This window comes from Staurois parvus, unplaced genomic scaffold, assembly GCF_062004578.1.
Source record: "Staurois parvus isolate SC_StPar_1 unplaced genomic scaffold, SC_StPar_1.0 ptg002822l, whole genome shotgun sequence".
In the NCBI taxonomy this organism is placed as follows: Eukaryota; Metazoa; Chordata; class Amphibia; order Anura; family Ranidae; genus Staurois; species Staurois parvus.
Genome location: NW_028320618.1, coordinates 56,906 through 76,439, shown reverse-complemented (window position 1 = coordinate 76,439; position 19,534 = coordinate 56,906). Strand labels below are relative to the sequence as shown.

Sequence of the window (19,534 nt, the reverse complement as noted above, 5' to 3'; positions counted from 1 at the left end):
CTTTTTTTCAACGCAGAAAACTTGCGTTCAGCAGTCGATTTTATCAGCATTTCAAACGCTTGTGAACACAGCTAAACGCGGCAAATCATGTTTATAAGCGTTTGCGTCTGCAATTTTTAAACTCTTCCAGTTCCCGATGCTGTCCAGAGCCTTTATTCATCATGAAATATGCATGCAAAGTGTTTTCAAGGTACTCAAATGGACAAAACACTGAACACAGGATGATCCTACCAAGCTTGTCACACATTGTAATGACCAATTCACACCTCAGACCTCTCCCACCCTTGGAAACAAAAGATATGTTAATGACCAATTCACACCTCAGACCTCTCCCACCCTTGGAAGCAAAAGATATGTTAATGACCATTCACACCTCAGACCTCTCCCACCCTTGGAAACAAAAGATATGTTAATGACCATTCACACCTCAGACCTCTCCTACCCTTGGAAACAAAAGATATGTTAATGACCATTCACACCTCAGACCTCTCCCACCCTTGGAAGCAAAAGATATGTTAATGACCATTCACACCTCAAATTCCTCATGAAGACCCCCTGCCAGGTGGCCTTAATGACTCCCTTCACCAGACACCTTTCCCACCCTTGGAAACAAAAGAAATGTTAATTATCAACTCACACCTAAGCTAATCTCAACACATACTGCTGTCTCTGCTTCTACTCTCTGTATTTCTCTGAAACAGTCTGAAATAGTTAATAATTTACCACTTTTCAGTGCATTCTGGGCATTTGGGAGGTTCTCCTCTGCTTATCTTTAAAAAACGCTTCTAAACACAAACGTGGCTAAACAGACGTTTTTTAACCTACGTTTTCCAGCAGTTTCCATCGTTCAGAAGTGTTCCGTGTACTTGGAGCCTAACAAACCAATGTACACAGCAATGGTTATAAAACCAGGATTAGACTAGTCAGGACAGGAGCACAGGGGGCACCTTTGGATAGCAGCATTGCGAGTCTGGGCGGGGGGGTGGAAGTGTTAGCTGTACAAGCGGAGCTAAAACACAGTACCAAATTGAAACTGAACTCTAGCTCACACTTTATAATCAGTCACAGCAGTTTTTTTTTCTTTTTGGGATAAAGGCTTTACATACAAAAAAATAAAAGCTGATTATTTTAGGCACTCCTGACCATGTTAAAATGGTTTGTCTCATTCCTGTAACTGCAAGAGAGTTTGTTCTGTTGAAAAACAGCAGACTTACTGGCCAGATCACTAGATTATTTATTTATTTATTTATTACAGGTACTTATATAGCGCCGTCAATTTACGCAGCACTTTACATATATATGGTACATTCACAGCAGTCCCCGCCCCCGAGGGGCGCACAATCTAAGGTCCCTAACTCACAGTCATACATACTAGGGACAATTTACACAGCAGCCAATTGGTTAATTAGCTCCTGTCTAAATTGTCCCTAGTATGTGTATGTATGAATGTGAGTTAGGGACCTTAAATTGTACGCCCCTCGGGGGCGGGGACTGATGTGAATGTACAATATATATGTAAAGCGCTGCGTAAATTGATGTCACTATATAAGATTTATTAAGAAAGATTATTTATTTGCAAAATTTAATAAGAAAAAAAACTTTTTCTCTAAATATTTGGACTTTTTCATTTATATAGCAACAAAAATAAAAATCCCAGTGGTAAATAAAGAGCACCAAAATAAAGTTTTATCCGTCTCAAAAAAATGCTAAAAAATTCATATGGGTACAGTGTTGCATGACCGCACAATTGTCATTCAAAGTGTGAAAGCTGAAAATTGACCTGGACAGGAACCCCTGGATCACATCTATGCGGCCGTGCGGGCCGCGTTTTGCACGGGCACGAGAGCCCACTCATTTGAATGGATTCCCGTGCCCCTTGACACGCAGGGAAGAAGTCCCTGCACTTCTTTGGAAAACGCAGCCAAGGTTCCCAGTACGGTTGCATTTTCCAGTGCAGGCAGCGTGCCATTAGAACTAATGGCAACCGCCATGTCTTTAGAGTGCGGGAGGAAACCGGAATACCCAAAGGAAACCCACGCAGGAACAGGGAGAACATGCAAACTCCAGGCAGGTGGTGCCGTGGTTGGGATTCGAACCAATGACCCTAGTACTGCCTGGCGGGAGTGCTAACCATTTAGCCACTGTGCTGCCCAGATCAAAATATTAGAAAGAAAGCCTAAAAAAGAAAACTAATGCAGCCATAACATCTAAGAGCTGGTAAGCTGCAATATAGCAAATGTTCTCTTTTGGGTTTAATACGGCTTTAAATTCACTCCACCACCTCGCTCACCCACACAGCACCCTCCCGCTTCCACGGCCTGCCACAACCCCCGCAACTTAGTATCTGTCCCCCTGCTCCCTAAAACCCCCCCCCCCCATTTTCATGTGCACTCCTGAACGCCCGATCGGTGTGCAACAAGATTACCGCCATCCACGACCTCTTTGTTTCCCGCTCCCTCAACCTCCTGGCGATTACGGAAACCTGGACCCAGGTCACTGACTCTACTTCCCCTGCTGCACTCTCCTATGGAGGTCTCACCTGGACCCACTCACCCAGACCCAACGGTCGTAAAGGTGGTGGGGTTGGTCTGCTCCTGTCACCACAGATCACCTTCCGAGTCCTCCCAAACCCCCCCTCCCTATCCTTCTCCTCCTTCGAGGCCCACTGCGTCCGACTATTCTCCCCAACCCCCCTGAAGATTGCCGTAATCTACCGGCCTCCTGGACTCGTACCCCGCTTCCTTGATGACTTTTCCGCCTGGCTACCCTTCTTTCTTTCCTCCGAGCTACCCACCATCATCCTTGGAGACTTCAACATCCCTGTCAACATTGACAACCCGGCCACATCCCATCTCCTCCACTTAACCTCTTCCTTTGCACTCGCACAGTGCATACAATCCACCACCCACTCCGACGGTAATATCCTGGACCTTGTCTTCTCCAACCGCTGCGCTCCCCACAACCTCACTAACACCCCCTTCCCTCTCTCTGACCACAACCTGATTACCTTCTCTATCTCCTCGTTCTCCAACGCCTCCCCCTCCTAATCACACTACTACCAGCCGCAACCTCCCCAACCTCAACCCTGCCCCCCTCCATTCTGCAGCTGATCAACTCCATGACAGCATCCTCCCCGTCCTGCCCCGACCTGGCCATGACTGCCTATAACAACGCGCTGTCAACAGCCCTTGACTCACTAGCACCTTTAACCATATGAAACATCAGACCCCGACCGCTCCAGCCCTGGCAGACTGATCACACCAAAACCCTCAAACGACACAGTAGAGCGACTACGGCGCAAAACCAAATCCCAACAAGCCTTCACCCGCTATAAATCTGCCTTCCACACCTACCCCTCCTCCCTCCACGCAGCCAAACAAGCCTACTTCCTGACCCTCATCAAGGCCTTCTCCTCCAATCCTCACCGACTCTTCTCCACCTTCAACTCTCTACTCTTGCCACCCCCACCTCCACCCAGCACCTCACTTACCGCCCTTGAGATTGCCAATCACTTCAAAAACAAGATTGACACAATTCGCAAGGACATCACCGCAGCTCACACTCCCTGCAGACCCGTCCCCTCTCACACAACTACCCCCTCATCACCCCTCTCCCTCGACACAATTCGCAGAGACTTTGTCGATGCTCAAACTCCCTCCAACCCCGTTCCCTCTCACATAGTTACCCCCTCATCACCCCTCTCCTACGGCCCCACCACTGCTCTGACCTTCACCCCACCCAACATTCCTCACACTGAAGCCCCCTCAACACTCCACACCTTCGACCTTACTGCCACTGAGGAGGTCTCCAAGATCTTCTCTGATGCCCGCCTCACCACCTGCCCCCTCAACTCCTACGACCTCCCTCCCCCTCCATCCTACGCTCCCTCACCCACATCTTTAATCTCTCCCTCTCTTCCGACGCATTCCCCTCCGAAGCATGCACACATTACCCCCATACTTAAAAAGCCCTCTCTGAACCCCAATGACCCGAACAACCTCAGACCCATCTGCCTGCTGCCATTCACATCCAAACTCCTCTAGCACTTAGTCTATACTCGCCTAAGCTCTCACCTCAATGACAACAACCTCCTTGATCCCCTACAGTCAGGCTTCCGTCCCCTACACTCCACCGAAACCGCCTTACTCAAACTCTCCAACAACCTTCTAACCGCCAAGGCTAATGGCCACTATTCAGTGCTCCTACTCCTTGACCTCTCTGCAGCCTTCCACACAGTCAACCACCCCCTCCTCCTCAAAATACTACACTTCCTCGGCCTCCGAGATTCTGCTCTCTCCTGGCTCTCATCCTACCTGTCACAACGCTCTTTCAGCGTTACCTATAATGCTACCACCTCCCCCTCACTCCCCCTCTCTGTTGGGGTACCCCAAGGCTCTGTCCTCGGGCCCCTTCTCTTCTCCATCTACACATCCTCCCTTGGCCAACTCATACACTCTCACGGCTTCAACTACCACCTCTATGCCGACGACACACAAATCTATCTCTCAACCCCCCACCTCACCCCCTCAGTCTCTGCAAATAGCAGAGGCCTGCTTTATATGGTTTCTTCACCACAACATGTGGACTGCAAACCACTTTAATATTTGAAACAAGATGAGGCCCAGTAGGTCTTCCGCCTGTTGCAATATATGTAGTATGCCTTGTTTCTATAAAAAACACCATAATGTCCCCATCCTGTAATAAGACAAACGATATAAGAATAGTCACTCTCAGAGCTCTCTCTATTGTATATATAATATATATGTGTCGCAAAGAGCCTTCCTCGTTAATCCAGCAACAGTCCACTCACCACCTGTGCAATGGGTAGTAGAAAAAGGAAAAATCCTTCATAAGTACTGCTGAGTTGATCCAGGGAACTACCGCTTACATCAGCCGACATTTCGCGGGTTCCGACCTCTCCATGGCGCCTGTAAAGCTTTTGCATGACTCATGGCATGTGAAAATGGCTGCCTCCTTGTAGGTCGGTGTGCATATCGCCAATGCGCATGACCGGAAGTGACGTATCTGACGTATGACGTCAACGCATTTCGCCGATGGGCGTATCTCACTCAGCTTCGTCAGGACCAATGAAGGCTCTTTGCGACACATATATATTATATATACAATAGAGTAAGAGCTCTGAGAGTGACTATTCTTATATCGTTTGTCTTATTACAGGATGGGGACATTATGGTGTTTTTTTATAGAAACAAGGCATACTACATATAGTGCAACAGGCGGAAGACCTACTGGGCCTCATCTTGTTTCAAATATTAAAGTGGTTTGCAGTCCACATGTTGTGGTGAAGAAACCATATAAAGCAGGCCTCTGCTATTTGCACCTATTTCTCCATCAAGACAACAACAGGGACTCTTTCATCTACAAAAATCCTTGCCATTATCCACGTATATTACAGATGAATGGGCCCCAACCACATGTGCTTCTATAGGGTTGTACTGCATGCATCCATCATATTATTGGGGTCATTTCCCCCTTTTCATTCAATGTTTTACCCACATTGCCTCATATAGGCTTAGGGTTATGCTTCTCTCCAGATGGCAACTGTATCTGTCTTTTCTGTTTGCATGTGATATTATATACCCATGGTACAATTTTTGGAAAATCTCCTTCAGGGAGTGTAACCTACATGGTAACAATATGTGCTTACACTTTTAGCATGTGATATTACATACCTGTGGTATAATTTTTTGAACACACCTCCTACAGGGAGTGTAACCTATGTGCAAGTGCTGCAAATGCTTTAGACCAGCGGTTCTCAACCTGTGGGTCGCGACCCCTCTGGGGGTCGTACGACCCTTTCACAGGGGTCGCCTAAGACTATCGGAAAACACATATTTCCAATGGTCTTAGGAACCGAGACACCGCTCCTCTATTCGTCTCAAGGCGGGTCCACCCACATGCAGATATGCCCACATACGAGTACCCGGCGTGATGACATCATTGTGCCAACCCCATCACATACACCCCGTACAAATACAGGTGTATTGACAGGGTTGGCGCCATAATGTACTTACGTGGACCAGTCACACATGTGTAAAGAGCAGCTACTGTGTTGAAAGCAGCTACTGTGTTGAAAGCAGCTACTGTGTTGAAAGCAGCTACTGTGTTGAAAGCAGCAGTATTGGAGGTAAGATATTTACATTACGATTCATAATAGTAGCAAAATTACAGTTATGAAGCAGCAACGAAAATAATTTTATGGTTGGGGGTCACCACAACATGAGGAACTGTATTAAAGGGTCACGGCATTAGGAAGGTTGAGATCCACTGCTTTAGACTATGGTGGTCATAGCCTTTGCAACACATATATCTAGACCGGATTTGGTGTGATTTTAATGGTTTTAGGTCTGTATGTATTGTCTCATACTGGGGTGATGGTAAACCAGGGCGACTGCCCGTGTGTCAATCATTAATGTGTAATAAAGCATAATTTTTGGAAGCCTACCCCACCCCCTGCTAATTTCCAACCTCCTCCACTCTTCCTACCACCCCATCCCCCACAGCTATCTCCTCCTGTGCCACCATCCCCTCCCTCCTAGATTGTAAGCACAAAAGAGCAGGGCCCTCGATCCCCTCATGTTTTGCATTGTATTGTTTGTTATTGTTCTGTCACATGTTCTGTCCGCCATTGTAATGTACAGCGCTGAGCGAACTATTGGCGCTTTATAAATACTGTATAATAATAATAATAGTAACCTCCATCATGCTTATATGCATTCTCATTCTAGGATAAAAGGGACACCGTATTAAATATGACAGCAAAGTAAGTAGCATTTGCCCAATGAGAAGTTGCAATGGCTGCCTTCGTGTCTCTAGGGCAATGTTCTCCAAACTGCGGCCCAGATGTGGCCCTTTGCTTGCCTTTATCTGGCCCTTGAGGCACTATTCCATCCATAGACACCAAAGATGGGGCACCATTCCTCCAACTGACACCAGTGGTGGGGAACTATTCCTTCCACAGACAGCAATAATGGGCTACTATTCCTCCCACTGATATCAACAATGGGGCACTATTAATCCCTCAATGTTCTCCAAACTGCGGCCCAGGGGCCAGATGTGGCCCTTTGCTTGCCTTTATCTGGCCCTTGAGGCACTATTCCATCCATAGACACCAATGTTGGTTCGCCATTCCTCCAACTGACACCAGTGGTGGGGAACTATTCCTTCCACAGACAGCAATAATGGGCTACTATTCCTCCCACTGATATCAACAATGGGGCATTATTAATCCCTCCTCCCATTAAAACTAATGATGATGGGGCATTGTTCACTCCCACCGATGCCTGGTCATATTCTACTCCCACTGGCCACGGTCTGACACCCCCCCCCCCCCCCCCAAAAGTCTAAAGGACAGTAAACCGGCCCTTTGTTTAGAAAGTTTGGAGACTCCTGATCTATGGAAAAGTTTATTTCAGGTACTTATATAGCGCCATCAATTTACTCAGCACTTTACATATATATTGTACATTCACATCAGTCCCTAACCCTCAAGGGGTGTACAATCTAAGGTCCCTAACTCACATTCATACATACACATACTAGGGACAATATAGACAGGAGCCAATTCACCTCCCAGCATGTTTTTGCAGTGTGGAAGGAAACCGGAATACCCGGAGGAAACCCACGCAGGCACAGGGAGAACATGTGAACTCCAGACACGTGGTGCCGTGGCTGGGATTCGAACCAACGACCTGAGTACTTCAAGGGGGAAGTGCTAACCATTTAGCCACTGTGCTGCCCAAAAGTCTCCTTTAAAGCCTAACTCAAGCTGGTCCAAATGAACTGCTTCACTAGCAGAAGCACCCACTGTGGTAACTGTATGTAGCTTCCGCCTCATACAGTATACAGCATGGTGTTCTGGCATCCGGACAGGGACATTCCATCCACCACCGGAACAAAGCCAAGTTGGGCAAGAACTGTATTTCATCAATGAAGGCAAGGCTTCCTCTACTTAGCTGATGTGGAGATTGTGACGCCATCCACCGGCCTCTCCATCTCAGCCAATCAGGGGAAGCCCTGTTTTCATTGGGGAATGCAAAGTTTCCTGTGAATGTCTGAGCTACACACAGCCCAGGGTGGATAAAAATCAATGATTTTTTTTAAAAAATAAAAAAAATCCGATTTTTTTAATTTAAAATCAGATTTTTTTTTTATTGAAATCGGATTTTTTTTTATTGAAATCGGATTTTTTTTATTGAAATCGGATTTTTTTTATTGAAATCGGATTTTTTTTATTGAAATCGGATTTTTTTTATTGAAATCGGATTTTTTTTAAAAAAAAATGCTTTTTGAGGAAAATATATTACCATCCAAAGGTTATTCCATCATGACATAAAGATTCGTTTTTTAATTATGTAGAATAAGGCTGTATATGTTTAATTTTTTTGGTAAATAAATTCCATGAATCCATTCACAATGTCATGCTCTTCCAGAGGTTTCTGTAAGATTATTGGGCAGTTTCTCTGCCTACAAGATATTATCACAGATGTTGGTTTACTTTTGCAGTTCTCAAAACTGAATTTGACTCAGCGGAGATCACATGCCTCTTCTTCACAGCAAAAATGTTATAACATGAACAGAGTTAAGAAAAAGACCTTCATCCTAACTTCTACAAACCTATGAATACAGAATCAACCCCTTCAGTGCTAAGTTTCAAGAAGTTCAGTGAATAGAATAGAAACAATATTTTTCTGATTGTTTGGAGTGGAATAGATCTGCACAAGAAGAAAGTGAAACTAAGTGTGAGGAGGGAGGGGCTGACAGTGCGAGGAGGGAGGGGCTGACAGTGCGAGGAGGGAGGGGCTGACAGTGCGAGGAGGGAGGGGCTGACAGTCTAAGTTTCTTAAAATATATATATTTTGTTTAGCCAAATTAGTTACCAAACATGGATGTTTAAGCAAATACCATATGCTGGAATGTTATTGTTTCAGTTGAATAAATCTATTTAAATTGTTATTATTAAGGTAACGATTATTTTTCTCCTTCCTAAATACAACAGAAAAGTTGTCCAAATATGAATGATTAACCTATTAAACTGGGGATAAAAAAACTAATATGAAAAGTTATTCTAAAAATCTTCATCTACTTGTATATTAAAGTTATACCAGCAAGAATTAGTCTTTATGTAGAAAACTAGGAGTTAAATCAAGCCTTACTGACTAGGGATTTAAATCGTGATTTAAATCAGTTTAATTTAAATCAAATCCACCCTGACACAGCCCGACTTGATTTTGTTCCAGGAAAGGAAGTATTTAAAAGCGGAGTTCCCCTTCACCTATCAAAAAATAAAAGTCAGCAGCTCCAAAAACTGTAGCTGCTGACTTTTAAAAAACAGCCACTTACCTGTCCCTCGGTCCCGTGGTGTGTCCCCCGCAGCCCGTTTCACCGCCCGTCATGGATTCCAGGAGGCCGGCATCTTCAGTGTGGGCACCCAGCTGTGACAGCTTGCTGCTTCACAGACGGGTGCCCACTGCGCATGCGCTTCATGAATGGTCCTGTAGTCTTCTGGGACCTGTCATGTGTCCCAAAAGACTACAGGGAGGGAGGGAGGACACCTTCCGTCTCCCATCGCCTAGGCAATCGGACCGGAAGTGGGAGCGGTTACCTGTCAAATTCGGGTACCCGCTCGCCAAAGGTGCCAATCCTTAATGTGGAGCAGTCCTTAAAGTGGAACTTCCTCTTTTAGGTGGAGCTCCGCTTTAAAGTTACAGGAAACCCACAGATAGGTTTTAAGGCCCGTATATTTGTGGGATTAATGCTGCAGTTGTTGGGAGGGTTGTACACTCACTCCCTTCCACGTATCATTTAGTATGCAGCTGAGCACCAACAACACACCAGCTTTCACTCACTCAAGTCATAACCTTCCTAATGTACAGCAGGAGAATCTCCAACATGTGGATGTCAGTGCATTACAATAGGAAGAATGTCATGTAAGAGAAACAGAAATTCCACCATGGGGCAAAAACATGCATTCAGCAACCCGACCACAACATTTATACACAGGTCTTGTAAAGTATTCCTGACTATACTGTATGTCTGTTCTCTGTGTGCTGCGCATGCTCTGTTTGTGTTCTGTGACTGTGTGCTGCGCATGCTCTGTGACTGTGCTTGTGTGTGCTCTGTCTGTATTCTGCAACTGTGTCGGTGCTCCGTGTATGTCTGCTTGTGCTCTGCGACTGAGTGTGCTCTGTATGTGTCTGCTCTGTGTGCTGTGCCGTGAGTGTGCTCTGTGTGCTGTGCCGTGAGTGTGCTCTGTGTGCTGTGCCGTGAGTGTGCTCTGTGTGCTGTGCCGTGAGTGTGCTCTGTGTGCTGTGCCGTGAGTGTGCTCTGTGTGCTGTGCCGTGAGTGTGCTCTGTGTGCTGTGCCGTGAGTGTGCTCTGTGTGCTGTGCCGTGAGTGTGCTCTGTGTGCTGTGCCGTGAGTGTGCTCTGTGTGCTGTGCCGTGAGTGTGCTCTGTGTGCTGTGCCGTGAGTGTGCTCTGTGTGCTGTGCCGTGAGTGTGCTCTGTGTGCTGTGCCGTGAGTGTGCTCTGTGTGCTGTGCCGTGAGTGTGCTCTGTGTGCTGTGCCGTGAGTGTGCTCTGTGTGCTGTGCCGTGAGTGTGCTCTGTCTGTATTCTGCAACTGTGGGTGCACTCTGTGTGCTGTGCTTGTGTCTGCGTTCTGTGACAGTGCTCTGTGTATGTCTGCTTGTGCTCTGTGTTCAACGACTGTGAGTGTGGTCTGTGTGTGTCTGCGTGTGCTGTCTGTGCATGTGTTATGTAGGCTGTGCTCAACAACTGTGAGTGTGCACTGTGTCTGCTCTGTGTGTTGTGCAAGTGTGTGCTCTGTCTGTCTTCTGTGACTGAGTGTATGCTGTGCAAGTGTGTGCTCTGCGACTGTGCTCCGTCCCTGTCATGAGACTGAGTGTGCGATGCCTGCGTGTGCTCTGTCTGTGTTCTGCAACTGAGTGTGTCTGCATGTGCTCTGTCTGGGTACTGCGCCTGCGTGAGCTGTCTGTGCTATCTGTGTTCTGGGACTGCGAGTGTGCTCTGTGTGTGTCTATTCTGTGTGCTGTGCCTGTGTGTGCCATGTCTGTGTGTCTGCTCTGTGCAAGTATGTGCTCTACGACTGTGTGTGCTCTGTGTAAGTGTGTGCTCTGTGATTGTGCTCCATCTGTGTTCTGCGGCTGAGTGTGCTCTGTGTGCGTCTGCTCTGGCTGTGTGCTCCGTTTCTGTGCTGCGTCTGCTCTGACTGTGAGCTGTGCTTTTGTGTGTGCTCTGTCTGGGTTACCTCAGAGTCTGCTCTGTGTGTGGTACCTGCGTACGTGGTCTGTGTCCACTGACTGTGTGTGTGTGGTACCTGCGTACGTGGTCTGTGCCCACTGACTGTGTGTGTGTGTGGTACCTGCGTACGTGGTCTGTGTCCACTGACTGTGTGTGTGGTACCTGCGTACGTGGTCTGTGCCCACTGACTGTGTGTGTGTGTGGTACCTGCGTACGTGGTCTGTGTCCACTGACTGTGTGTGTGGTACCTGCGTACGTGGTCTGTGCCCACTGACTGTGTGTGTGTGTGTGGTACCTGCGTACGTGGTCTGTGTCCACTGACTGTGTGTGTGGTACCTGCGCACGTGGTCTGTGCCCACTGACTGTGTGTGTGTGGTACCTGCGTACGTGGTCTGTGTCCACTGACTGTGTGGTACCTGCGTACGTGGTCTGTGCCCACTGACTGTGGGTGTGTGGTACCTGCGTACGTGGTCTGTGTCCACTGACTGTGTGTGTGGTACCTGCGTACGTGGTCTTGGTCCACTGACTGTGTGTGTGTGTACACCATTTGCTGAGTGATGGAACTGGAGGTAAGCCACAGCCTTTATTACCCCAGTATACAGTCACTCCAAAGTCTGTGTACTCCAGTGAGAGTGCAGGATGACAAAGGAGGCAAGAAGCAGACACAGGAGGAGAATGTAATGCTGCACTGGAGGGAGGGGGGTGGGAGTGAAATGCAGTCATGAGTAGGAGAGCAAAGAGAGGGAGGTGATGTATGATGAGCAATAAAGGTGAATGAGTACGGGAAGCCTCCAGTACCGATGACACGAAGCAGGATATACCCTTCTACAAAGAGCTAGGAGAGGCAGTGACCGCTCAGAAGGGAGCGCAGAGGGAGGAGGCGAGGGCGCAGAGGGAGGAGGCGAGGGCGCAGAGGGAGGAGGAGAGCGCGCAGAGGGAGGAGGAGAGCGCGCAGAGGGAGAAGGAGAGCGCGCAGAGGGAGAAGGAGAGCGCGCAGAGGGAGAAGGAGAGCGCGCAGAGGGAGAAGGAGAGCGCGCAGAGGGAGAAGGAGAGCGCGCAGAGGGAGAAGGAGAGCGCGCAGAGGGAGGAGGAGAGCGCGCAGAGGGAGGAGGAGAGCGCGCAGAGGGAGGAGGAGAGCGCGCAGAGGGAGGAGGAGAGCGCGCAGAGGGAGGAGGAGAGCGCGCAGAGGGAGGAGGAGAGCGCGCAGAGGGAGGAGGAGAGCGCGCAGAGGGAGGAGGAGAGCGCGCAGAGGGAGGAGGAGAGCGCGCAGAGGGAGGAGGAGAGCGCGCAGAGGGAGAAGGAGAGCGCGCAGAGGGAGAAGGAGAGCGCGCAGAGGGAGAAGGAGAGCGCGCAGAGGGAGAAGGAGAGCGCGCAGAGGGAGAAGGAGAGCGCGCAGAGGGAGGAGGAGAGCGCGCAGAGGGAGGAGGAGAGCGCGCAGAGGGAGGAGGAGAGCGCGCAGAGGGAGGAGGAGAGCGCGCAGAGGGAGGAGGAGAGCGCGCAGAGGGAGGAGGAGAGCGCGCAGAGGGAGGAGGAGAGCGCGCAGAGGGAGGAGGAGAGCGCGCAGAGGGAGGAGGAGAGCGCGCAGAGGGAGGAGGAGAGCGCGCAGAGGGAGAAGGAGAGCGCGCAGAGGGAGAAGGAGAGCGCAGAGGTAAAGCCGTATGGGCAGAGGGAGCCCCCCAGTTTTTCTGACATTGTTTTAAAATGGAAGTATAAAGGATATGATAAAGAGGTCCCACCTGCATCATGTGATGCCAGAGCGCGTAACATCTTGCCGGCGTTCTTGCGAATCTGCTTCTCTGGATTACAAAGCATCTTCATGAGCATGTCCAGAGCTCCGGTCTCCTTGAAGACTCCAGCCAGAGAGCCAATGCTGGCGTAGGCACTTAGCACATGAATGGTGTTGAGGATGGAGGAATCAGGACCGGAGTCCTGGGACATCTGCCTGGTGGCTCTCTGAACCAGCATCCGAACATCCTCAGTCATCTCCTGCAGAGCCCCTTCATCAGGGGACCCAGACGGCTTTTCTTCTGCGATGCCCGGCCCCTCAGATTTGCGCTTTCCCAGCAGAGTTGGGCAGTTAGTGTACACTTCCTCTGCCGACATCCACATCAGGATATTTGGGGACTTGCTCTCTGCCTGTGAGGTGGTTCCTCCACTTCCTGCAGTCTCCTCCACATTTTGCAATGCCCAACGGATCAGATACTCAGTGTGGCCATCTGGGCTCAACCGCTGCCGCAATAACTCCACAGGCTGGGCCTGAAGCTTTGGATCCAGCTGTACCAGGAGGTTGCCATTTCTCCTCTCCCCCACCAACATGGTAGAAATCTGAGAGCAGATGGAAAGGATAACATTGCATTGTAGTACACGGCAAACCTTCTCTGTGTAATACATCACATAGAACTCTCTGTTCTGCCTGCACCCATTCCCTACACTTCCCACCCATTCCCTACACTTCCCACAATCATTCCTCCAAGCATCACTCTCTACCCTACCACCAAGGGTCCTGCCCATCCCACCACATTCTACCCTTGCTCCAACGGCCACTCCCTACACCCTTCCACCAGCAAGAAGGCAGGCTTTTATTGCCGAAGAGAGATGCACGGTCTATTCTGCAAAAAATGCCTCTACCTGCCCGCTCACTGTCTTCTCCGGCACTGTAAACTGAGCTGTGCATGCGCAGCTCACAGTGCCGAGCCGGTCTGAGTGCTGCAATGACTAGCTTCTGCACATGTGCAGGAGTGATGTCATTCCCTGAAGAGGCCTGAAGACCAGCACTGAGAAGAAGATGTCAGCACAGCACCATTGGACAAGTAGTCATCCCTCAGTTCCATTTTAAATTGAATGGCTTAATTTTATTTTAGTTTCTTTATACATCCCCCAGCACCCTCCCATTACTTCCCAACAGTTCACTTCCCACTACCCCCCCCCATATCGTTCGCTCTGTTCCCCTTCCTGCAGCCCCATCCACCCAGTAACCTCAGGCCCCTCCTCTTATGCCACCATACACCCCCTCATATACCCCCCCCCCTCACCATACACCCCCTCAAATGTCCCCCCCTCCCCCAACCATACACCTCCTCATATCTCCTCCCACCATGCACCCCCCATGTTCCCCCCGTCTCCTCCCACCATACACCCCCTCATATGTCCCCCCCCCTCCTTCCACCATACACTTCCTCATATGTCGTCCCTCCCTCCTCCCCACCATACACCACCTCATATGTCCCCCTCATCCTCCCACTGTACACCCCCTCATCTGCCCCCCTCTCCTCCCACCATACACCCCTCATATCCCCCCTCGCCTCCCACCATGCACCCCTGATAACCCCCCCTCTCCTCCCACCATGCACCCCCTGATAACCCCCCCTCTCCTCCCACCATGCACCCCCTCATAACCCTCCCTCTCCTCCCACCATGCACCCCCTCATAACCCCCCCTCTCCTCCCACCATGCACCCCCTCATAACCCCCCTTCTCCTCCCACCATGCACCCCCTCATGTCCCCCCCCCTCTCCTCCCACCATACACCCCGTCATGTCCCTCCCCCCTCCATACACCCCTCATGTCCCTCTCCGCCCACCATACACCCCCTCATGTCCCTCTCCTCCCACCATACACCCCCTCATGTCCCTCCCCCTCTCCTCCCACCATACACCCCCTCATGTCCCCCCTCTCTCCTCCCACCATACACCCACTCATGTCCTCCCCCCCAAAATCCACCCCCTCTCCTCTCACCATATACCCCCTCATGTCATCCCCCCCCTCCTCCCACCATACCCCCCTGATGTTCTCCCCCTCTCCTCCCACCATACACCACCCTCATGCCCCCCTCCTCCCACCATACACCCCCTCAAGTCCCCCCCCCCTCCTCCCACCATACACCCCCTCAAGTCCCCCCCCTCCCTCCCACCATACACCCCCCAAGTCCCCCCCCCGTCCTCCCACCATACACCCCCTCAGTTCCCCCCACCCCTCCTCCCACCATACACCCCCTCAAGATCCCCCCCCTCCTCCCACCATACACCCCCTCAAGATCCCCCCCTCCTCCCACCATACACCCCCTCAAGTTCCCCCCCTCCTCCCACCATACACCCCCTCACTCACCCCCCTCCCTCCCACCATACACCCTCTCATGTCCCCCCCTCCTCCAACCATACACCCCCCCATGTCCCCCCTCTCCTCCCACCATACACCCCCTCATGCCCCCCTCTCCTCCCACCATATCCTCCCACCCCCCGCTCTCCTCCCACCATACACCCCCTCATGTCCTCCCCGCTCTCCTCCCACCATACACCCCCTCATGTCCTCCCACACCCTCCCCTCCCACCATACACCCCCTCATGTCCTCCCACACCCCTCCCCTCCCACCATACACCCCCTCATGTCCTCCCACCATACAACCCCTCATGTCCTCCCACCCCCCACTCTCCTCCCACCATACACCCCCTCATGTCCTCCCCCCTCTCCTCCCACCATACACCCCCTCATGTCCTCCCCCCACCATACACCCCCTCATGTCCTCCCACCCCCTCTCCTCCCACCATACACCCCCTCATGTCCTCCCACACCCCTACCCTCCCACCATACACCCCCTCATGTCCTCCCACCATACACCCCCTCATGTCCTCCCACCCCCCTCTCCTCCCAACATACACCCCTCATACCTCCCACCCCCTCGTGTCCTCCCCCCCTCTCCGCACACCATACACCCCCTCATGTCCTCCCCCCTCTCCTCCCACCATACACCCCCTCATGTCCTTCCCCCCCACCATACACCCCCTCCAATCCCCCCCTCCCCTCCCACCATACACCCCCTCCAATCCCCCCCCCTCTCCTCCCACCATACACCCCCTCATGTCCTCCCACCCCCCTCCCCTCCCACCATACACCCACTCATGTCCTCCCACCCCCCTCCCCTCCCACCATACACCCCCTCATGTCCTCCCACCCCCCTCCCCTCCCACCATACACCCACTCATGTCCTCCCACCCCCCTCCCCTCCCACCATACACCCACTCATGTCCTCCCACCCCCCTCCCCTCCCACCATACACCCACTCATGTCCTCGCACCCCCCGCTCTCCTCCCACCATACACCCACTCATGTCCTCCCACCCCCCGCTCTCCTCCCACCATACACCCCCTCATGTCCTCCCCCCTCTCCTCCCACCATACACCCCCTCATGTCCTCCCCCCTCTCCTCCCACCATAAACCCCCTCATGTCCTCCCACACCCCTCCCCTCCCACCATACACCCCCTCATGTCCTCCCACCCCCCCCCTCCTCCCAACATACACCCCCTCATATCCTCCCACCCCTCGTGTCCTCCCCCCTCTCCGCCCACCATACACCCCCTCATGTCCTTCCCCCCCACCATACACCCCCTCATGTCCTCCCATCCCCCCTCTCCTCCCCCCACCCCCCCTCTCCTCCCACCATACACCCCCTCATGTCCTCCCACCCCCCCTCTCCTCCCAACATACACCCCCTCATATCCTTCCACCCCCTCGTGTCCTCCCCCCCTCTCCGCCCACAATACACCCCCTCATGTCCTTCCCCCCCACCATACACCCCCTCCCATACCCCCCTCTCCTCCCACCATACACCCCCTCCAATCCCCCCCCTCTCCTCCCACCATGCACCCCCTCCAATCCCCCCCCCCCCTCTCCTCCCACCATACACCCTCTCATGCCCCCCCCACCATACATCCCCTCAAATCCCCCCCCCTCTCCTCCCACCATACACCCCCTCCAATCCCCCCCCCCCTCCTCCCACCATACACCCCCTCCAATCCCCCCCCCCTCCTCCCACCATACACCCCCTCATGCCCCCCCACCATACACCCCCCCTCCTCCCACCATAAACCCCCTCTCCTCCCAACATACACCCCCTCCAATTTCCCCCCACCATACACCCCCTCATGTCCCTCCCCCCTCTCCTCCAACAATACATCCCCTCATGTCCTCCCCCCTCCTCTCACCATACATCCCCTCATGTCCTCCCCCCTCCTCTCACCATACATCCCCTCATGTCCTCCCCCCTCCTCTCACCATACACCCAGTCATCTCCCCCCTCCGACCATACACACCCTCATGTGCTCCCTCTCATTTGCCCCCCTCCTCCCCCCTCCGACCATACGCCCCGTCATGTCCCCCCCTCCTCCCACCATACACCCTCTCATTTACTCCCAGCCCAATTTCTCGCCGAACACCCCGTCATGCCCCTCCTTCTAAACATAATCCCCTCATGTTCTCAGAATACACTCCCTCAAACCCAGCACCCCTCACCATACGCCCCCCAGATCCCCCTTTCCTCACACGGTGTAATGGTGCTGATCTTGCCGTAAACTCCGCTACTCGATCTCTGCACTTCCGGGTTACTCCGACCACGTGATTGACGCAACACGCCCACCGGCCTTCAATCCTGACAGCTCAGCTCAACGCCAGAACGTGTAGGCGGGGCGACATTGCGTCTATTGAGGAAGCCGGGGAAACAATGGCCGAGGAGGGATGATCAGTGGTGGGAGGAGCTGTCTCTGACTGCAGGCGTGGTCATCCAATCTGTGAAAGAGATGATAGGTCCACCGTGTAAACCAAATAAACTCGGGAGGAAGGTTGTCACATGACAGCGCTATAACCAGGGCAACCGCCACAAAGGGTTGTGTAAGCGGGAGGAGTCAGAGAATCACCATTTTTTATTATATATTCAGGAAAATGCAGAAGTGGGACTACAAGAGGAGGTGGTCTGTAGGAATGAAATCTCACTCTAGGGGGCGCTACGTACATCACCTATACTGCCACCAACCACCCAGAACATTGCCCCTCCCACTGACCCCCAACACCAGAACATTGCCCCTCCCACTGACCCCCAACTCCACAACACTGCCCCTCCCACTGACCCCCAACATCAATACACTGCCACTCACCCCCAACATTACAACATTGCCTCTTCCACTGACCCCCAGCATCACAGCACTGACCCCCAACTGCACAACACTGCCCTCCCACTGACCCCCAACTGCACAACACTGCCCTCCCACTGACGCCCAACTCCACAACACTGCCCCTCCCACTGACCCCCAACTCCACAACACTGCCCTCCCACTGACGCCCAACTCCACAACACTGCCCCTCCCACTGATCCCCAACATCACAGCACTGACCCCCAACTGCACAACACTGCCCCTCCCACTGACGCCCAACTCCACAACACTGCCCTTCCCACTGATCCCCAACATAACAGGCCCACCAGTGGCTGAGGAGACCTCCGGGGACGTATGCAGGTACCGGGAGAGCCAGATGTGAAGAGGATGGCGGCCCCAGCAGGGTAGTAACGGATTGTGGTCCCGTGAGGGTAAGCGCGGTACAGAATCGGCGGGCAAAGAGTAGTCGGGTCACACGCAGGGTCAGCAGGGTAAGTCAGTCCGTAGAAAGGTCAGGGCAATCCGGGTCAATCACAGGAGCAGGCAGAGTAGTCAGGGTAATCCGGGTCAATCACAGGGGCAGGCAGCGTAGTCAGAGCAATCCGGGTCAATCACAGGGGCAGGCAGCGTAGTCAGGGTCACTAGACGGGTGCAGGAACTCAGAATCACAGAAAGACCTTGCGGCAATCTGTGACAGTGCAGGGCATCTTTAAATAGTGCGCCCTGCACTGTCATTGGCCGGCTAGGACGCGCCCCCGGCTGTCATTGGACGCCTGAGGCGCGCCCGCGGCTCCTACTGCGCATGCGCGGCGTCCTGTCAGTGCCTGTGTCCCGGCGTGATCCGCCGCCAGTGCGCATGCGCGGGGGAAGGCGCCGCGATCCAGGACTCCGGAGCCGCGATCCCTGACACACTGACGCCCAACTCCACAACACTGCCCCTCCCACTGATCCCCAACATCACAGCACTGACCCTCAACTCCACAACACTGCCCCTCCAACTGATCCTCAACGTCACAACACTGCCCCTCCTACTGACCCCCAACATCACAACACTGCCCCTCCCACTGACCCCCAACATCACAACACTGCCCTCCCACTGACCCCCAACTCCACAACACTGCCCTCCCACTGATGCCCAACTCCACAACATTGCCCCTCCCACTGATCCCCAACATCAGAGCACTGACCCCGAACTCCACAACACTGCCCCTCCCACTGACGCCCAACATCACAACACCTCCCCTCCAACTGACCCTTAACTCCACAACACTGCCCCTCTCACTGACCCCCAACATCACAAACGTGCCCCTCCCACTGACCCCCAACTCCACATT

At 52.4% G+C, this 19,534-nt stretch overlaps 1 protein-coding gene across 1 annotated transcript in view; it reads right to left on the bottom strand.

Annotated features, from left to right (window-relative positions):
- LOC149429078 (cullin-9-like) overlaps nt 1–17,699 on the bottom strand; it is a 77,239-nt gene extending 59,540 nt beyond the window's left edge. Inside the window, exons 1-2 of the mRNA XM_089666757.1 lie at nt 17,596–17,699; nt 13,017–13,605 (exon numbers count right to left, since the gene is read on the bottom strand). Of these exons, the coding sequence (XP_089522883.1) occupies nt 13,017–13,596 (580 nt within the window). The 5' untranslated portion in view covers nt 13,597–13,605; nt 17,596–17,699. The remainder of the gene's footprint in view (nt 1–13,016; nt 13,606–17,595) is intronic.
- Nucleotides 17,700–19,534: the final 1,835 nt, after the last annotated feature.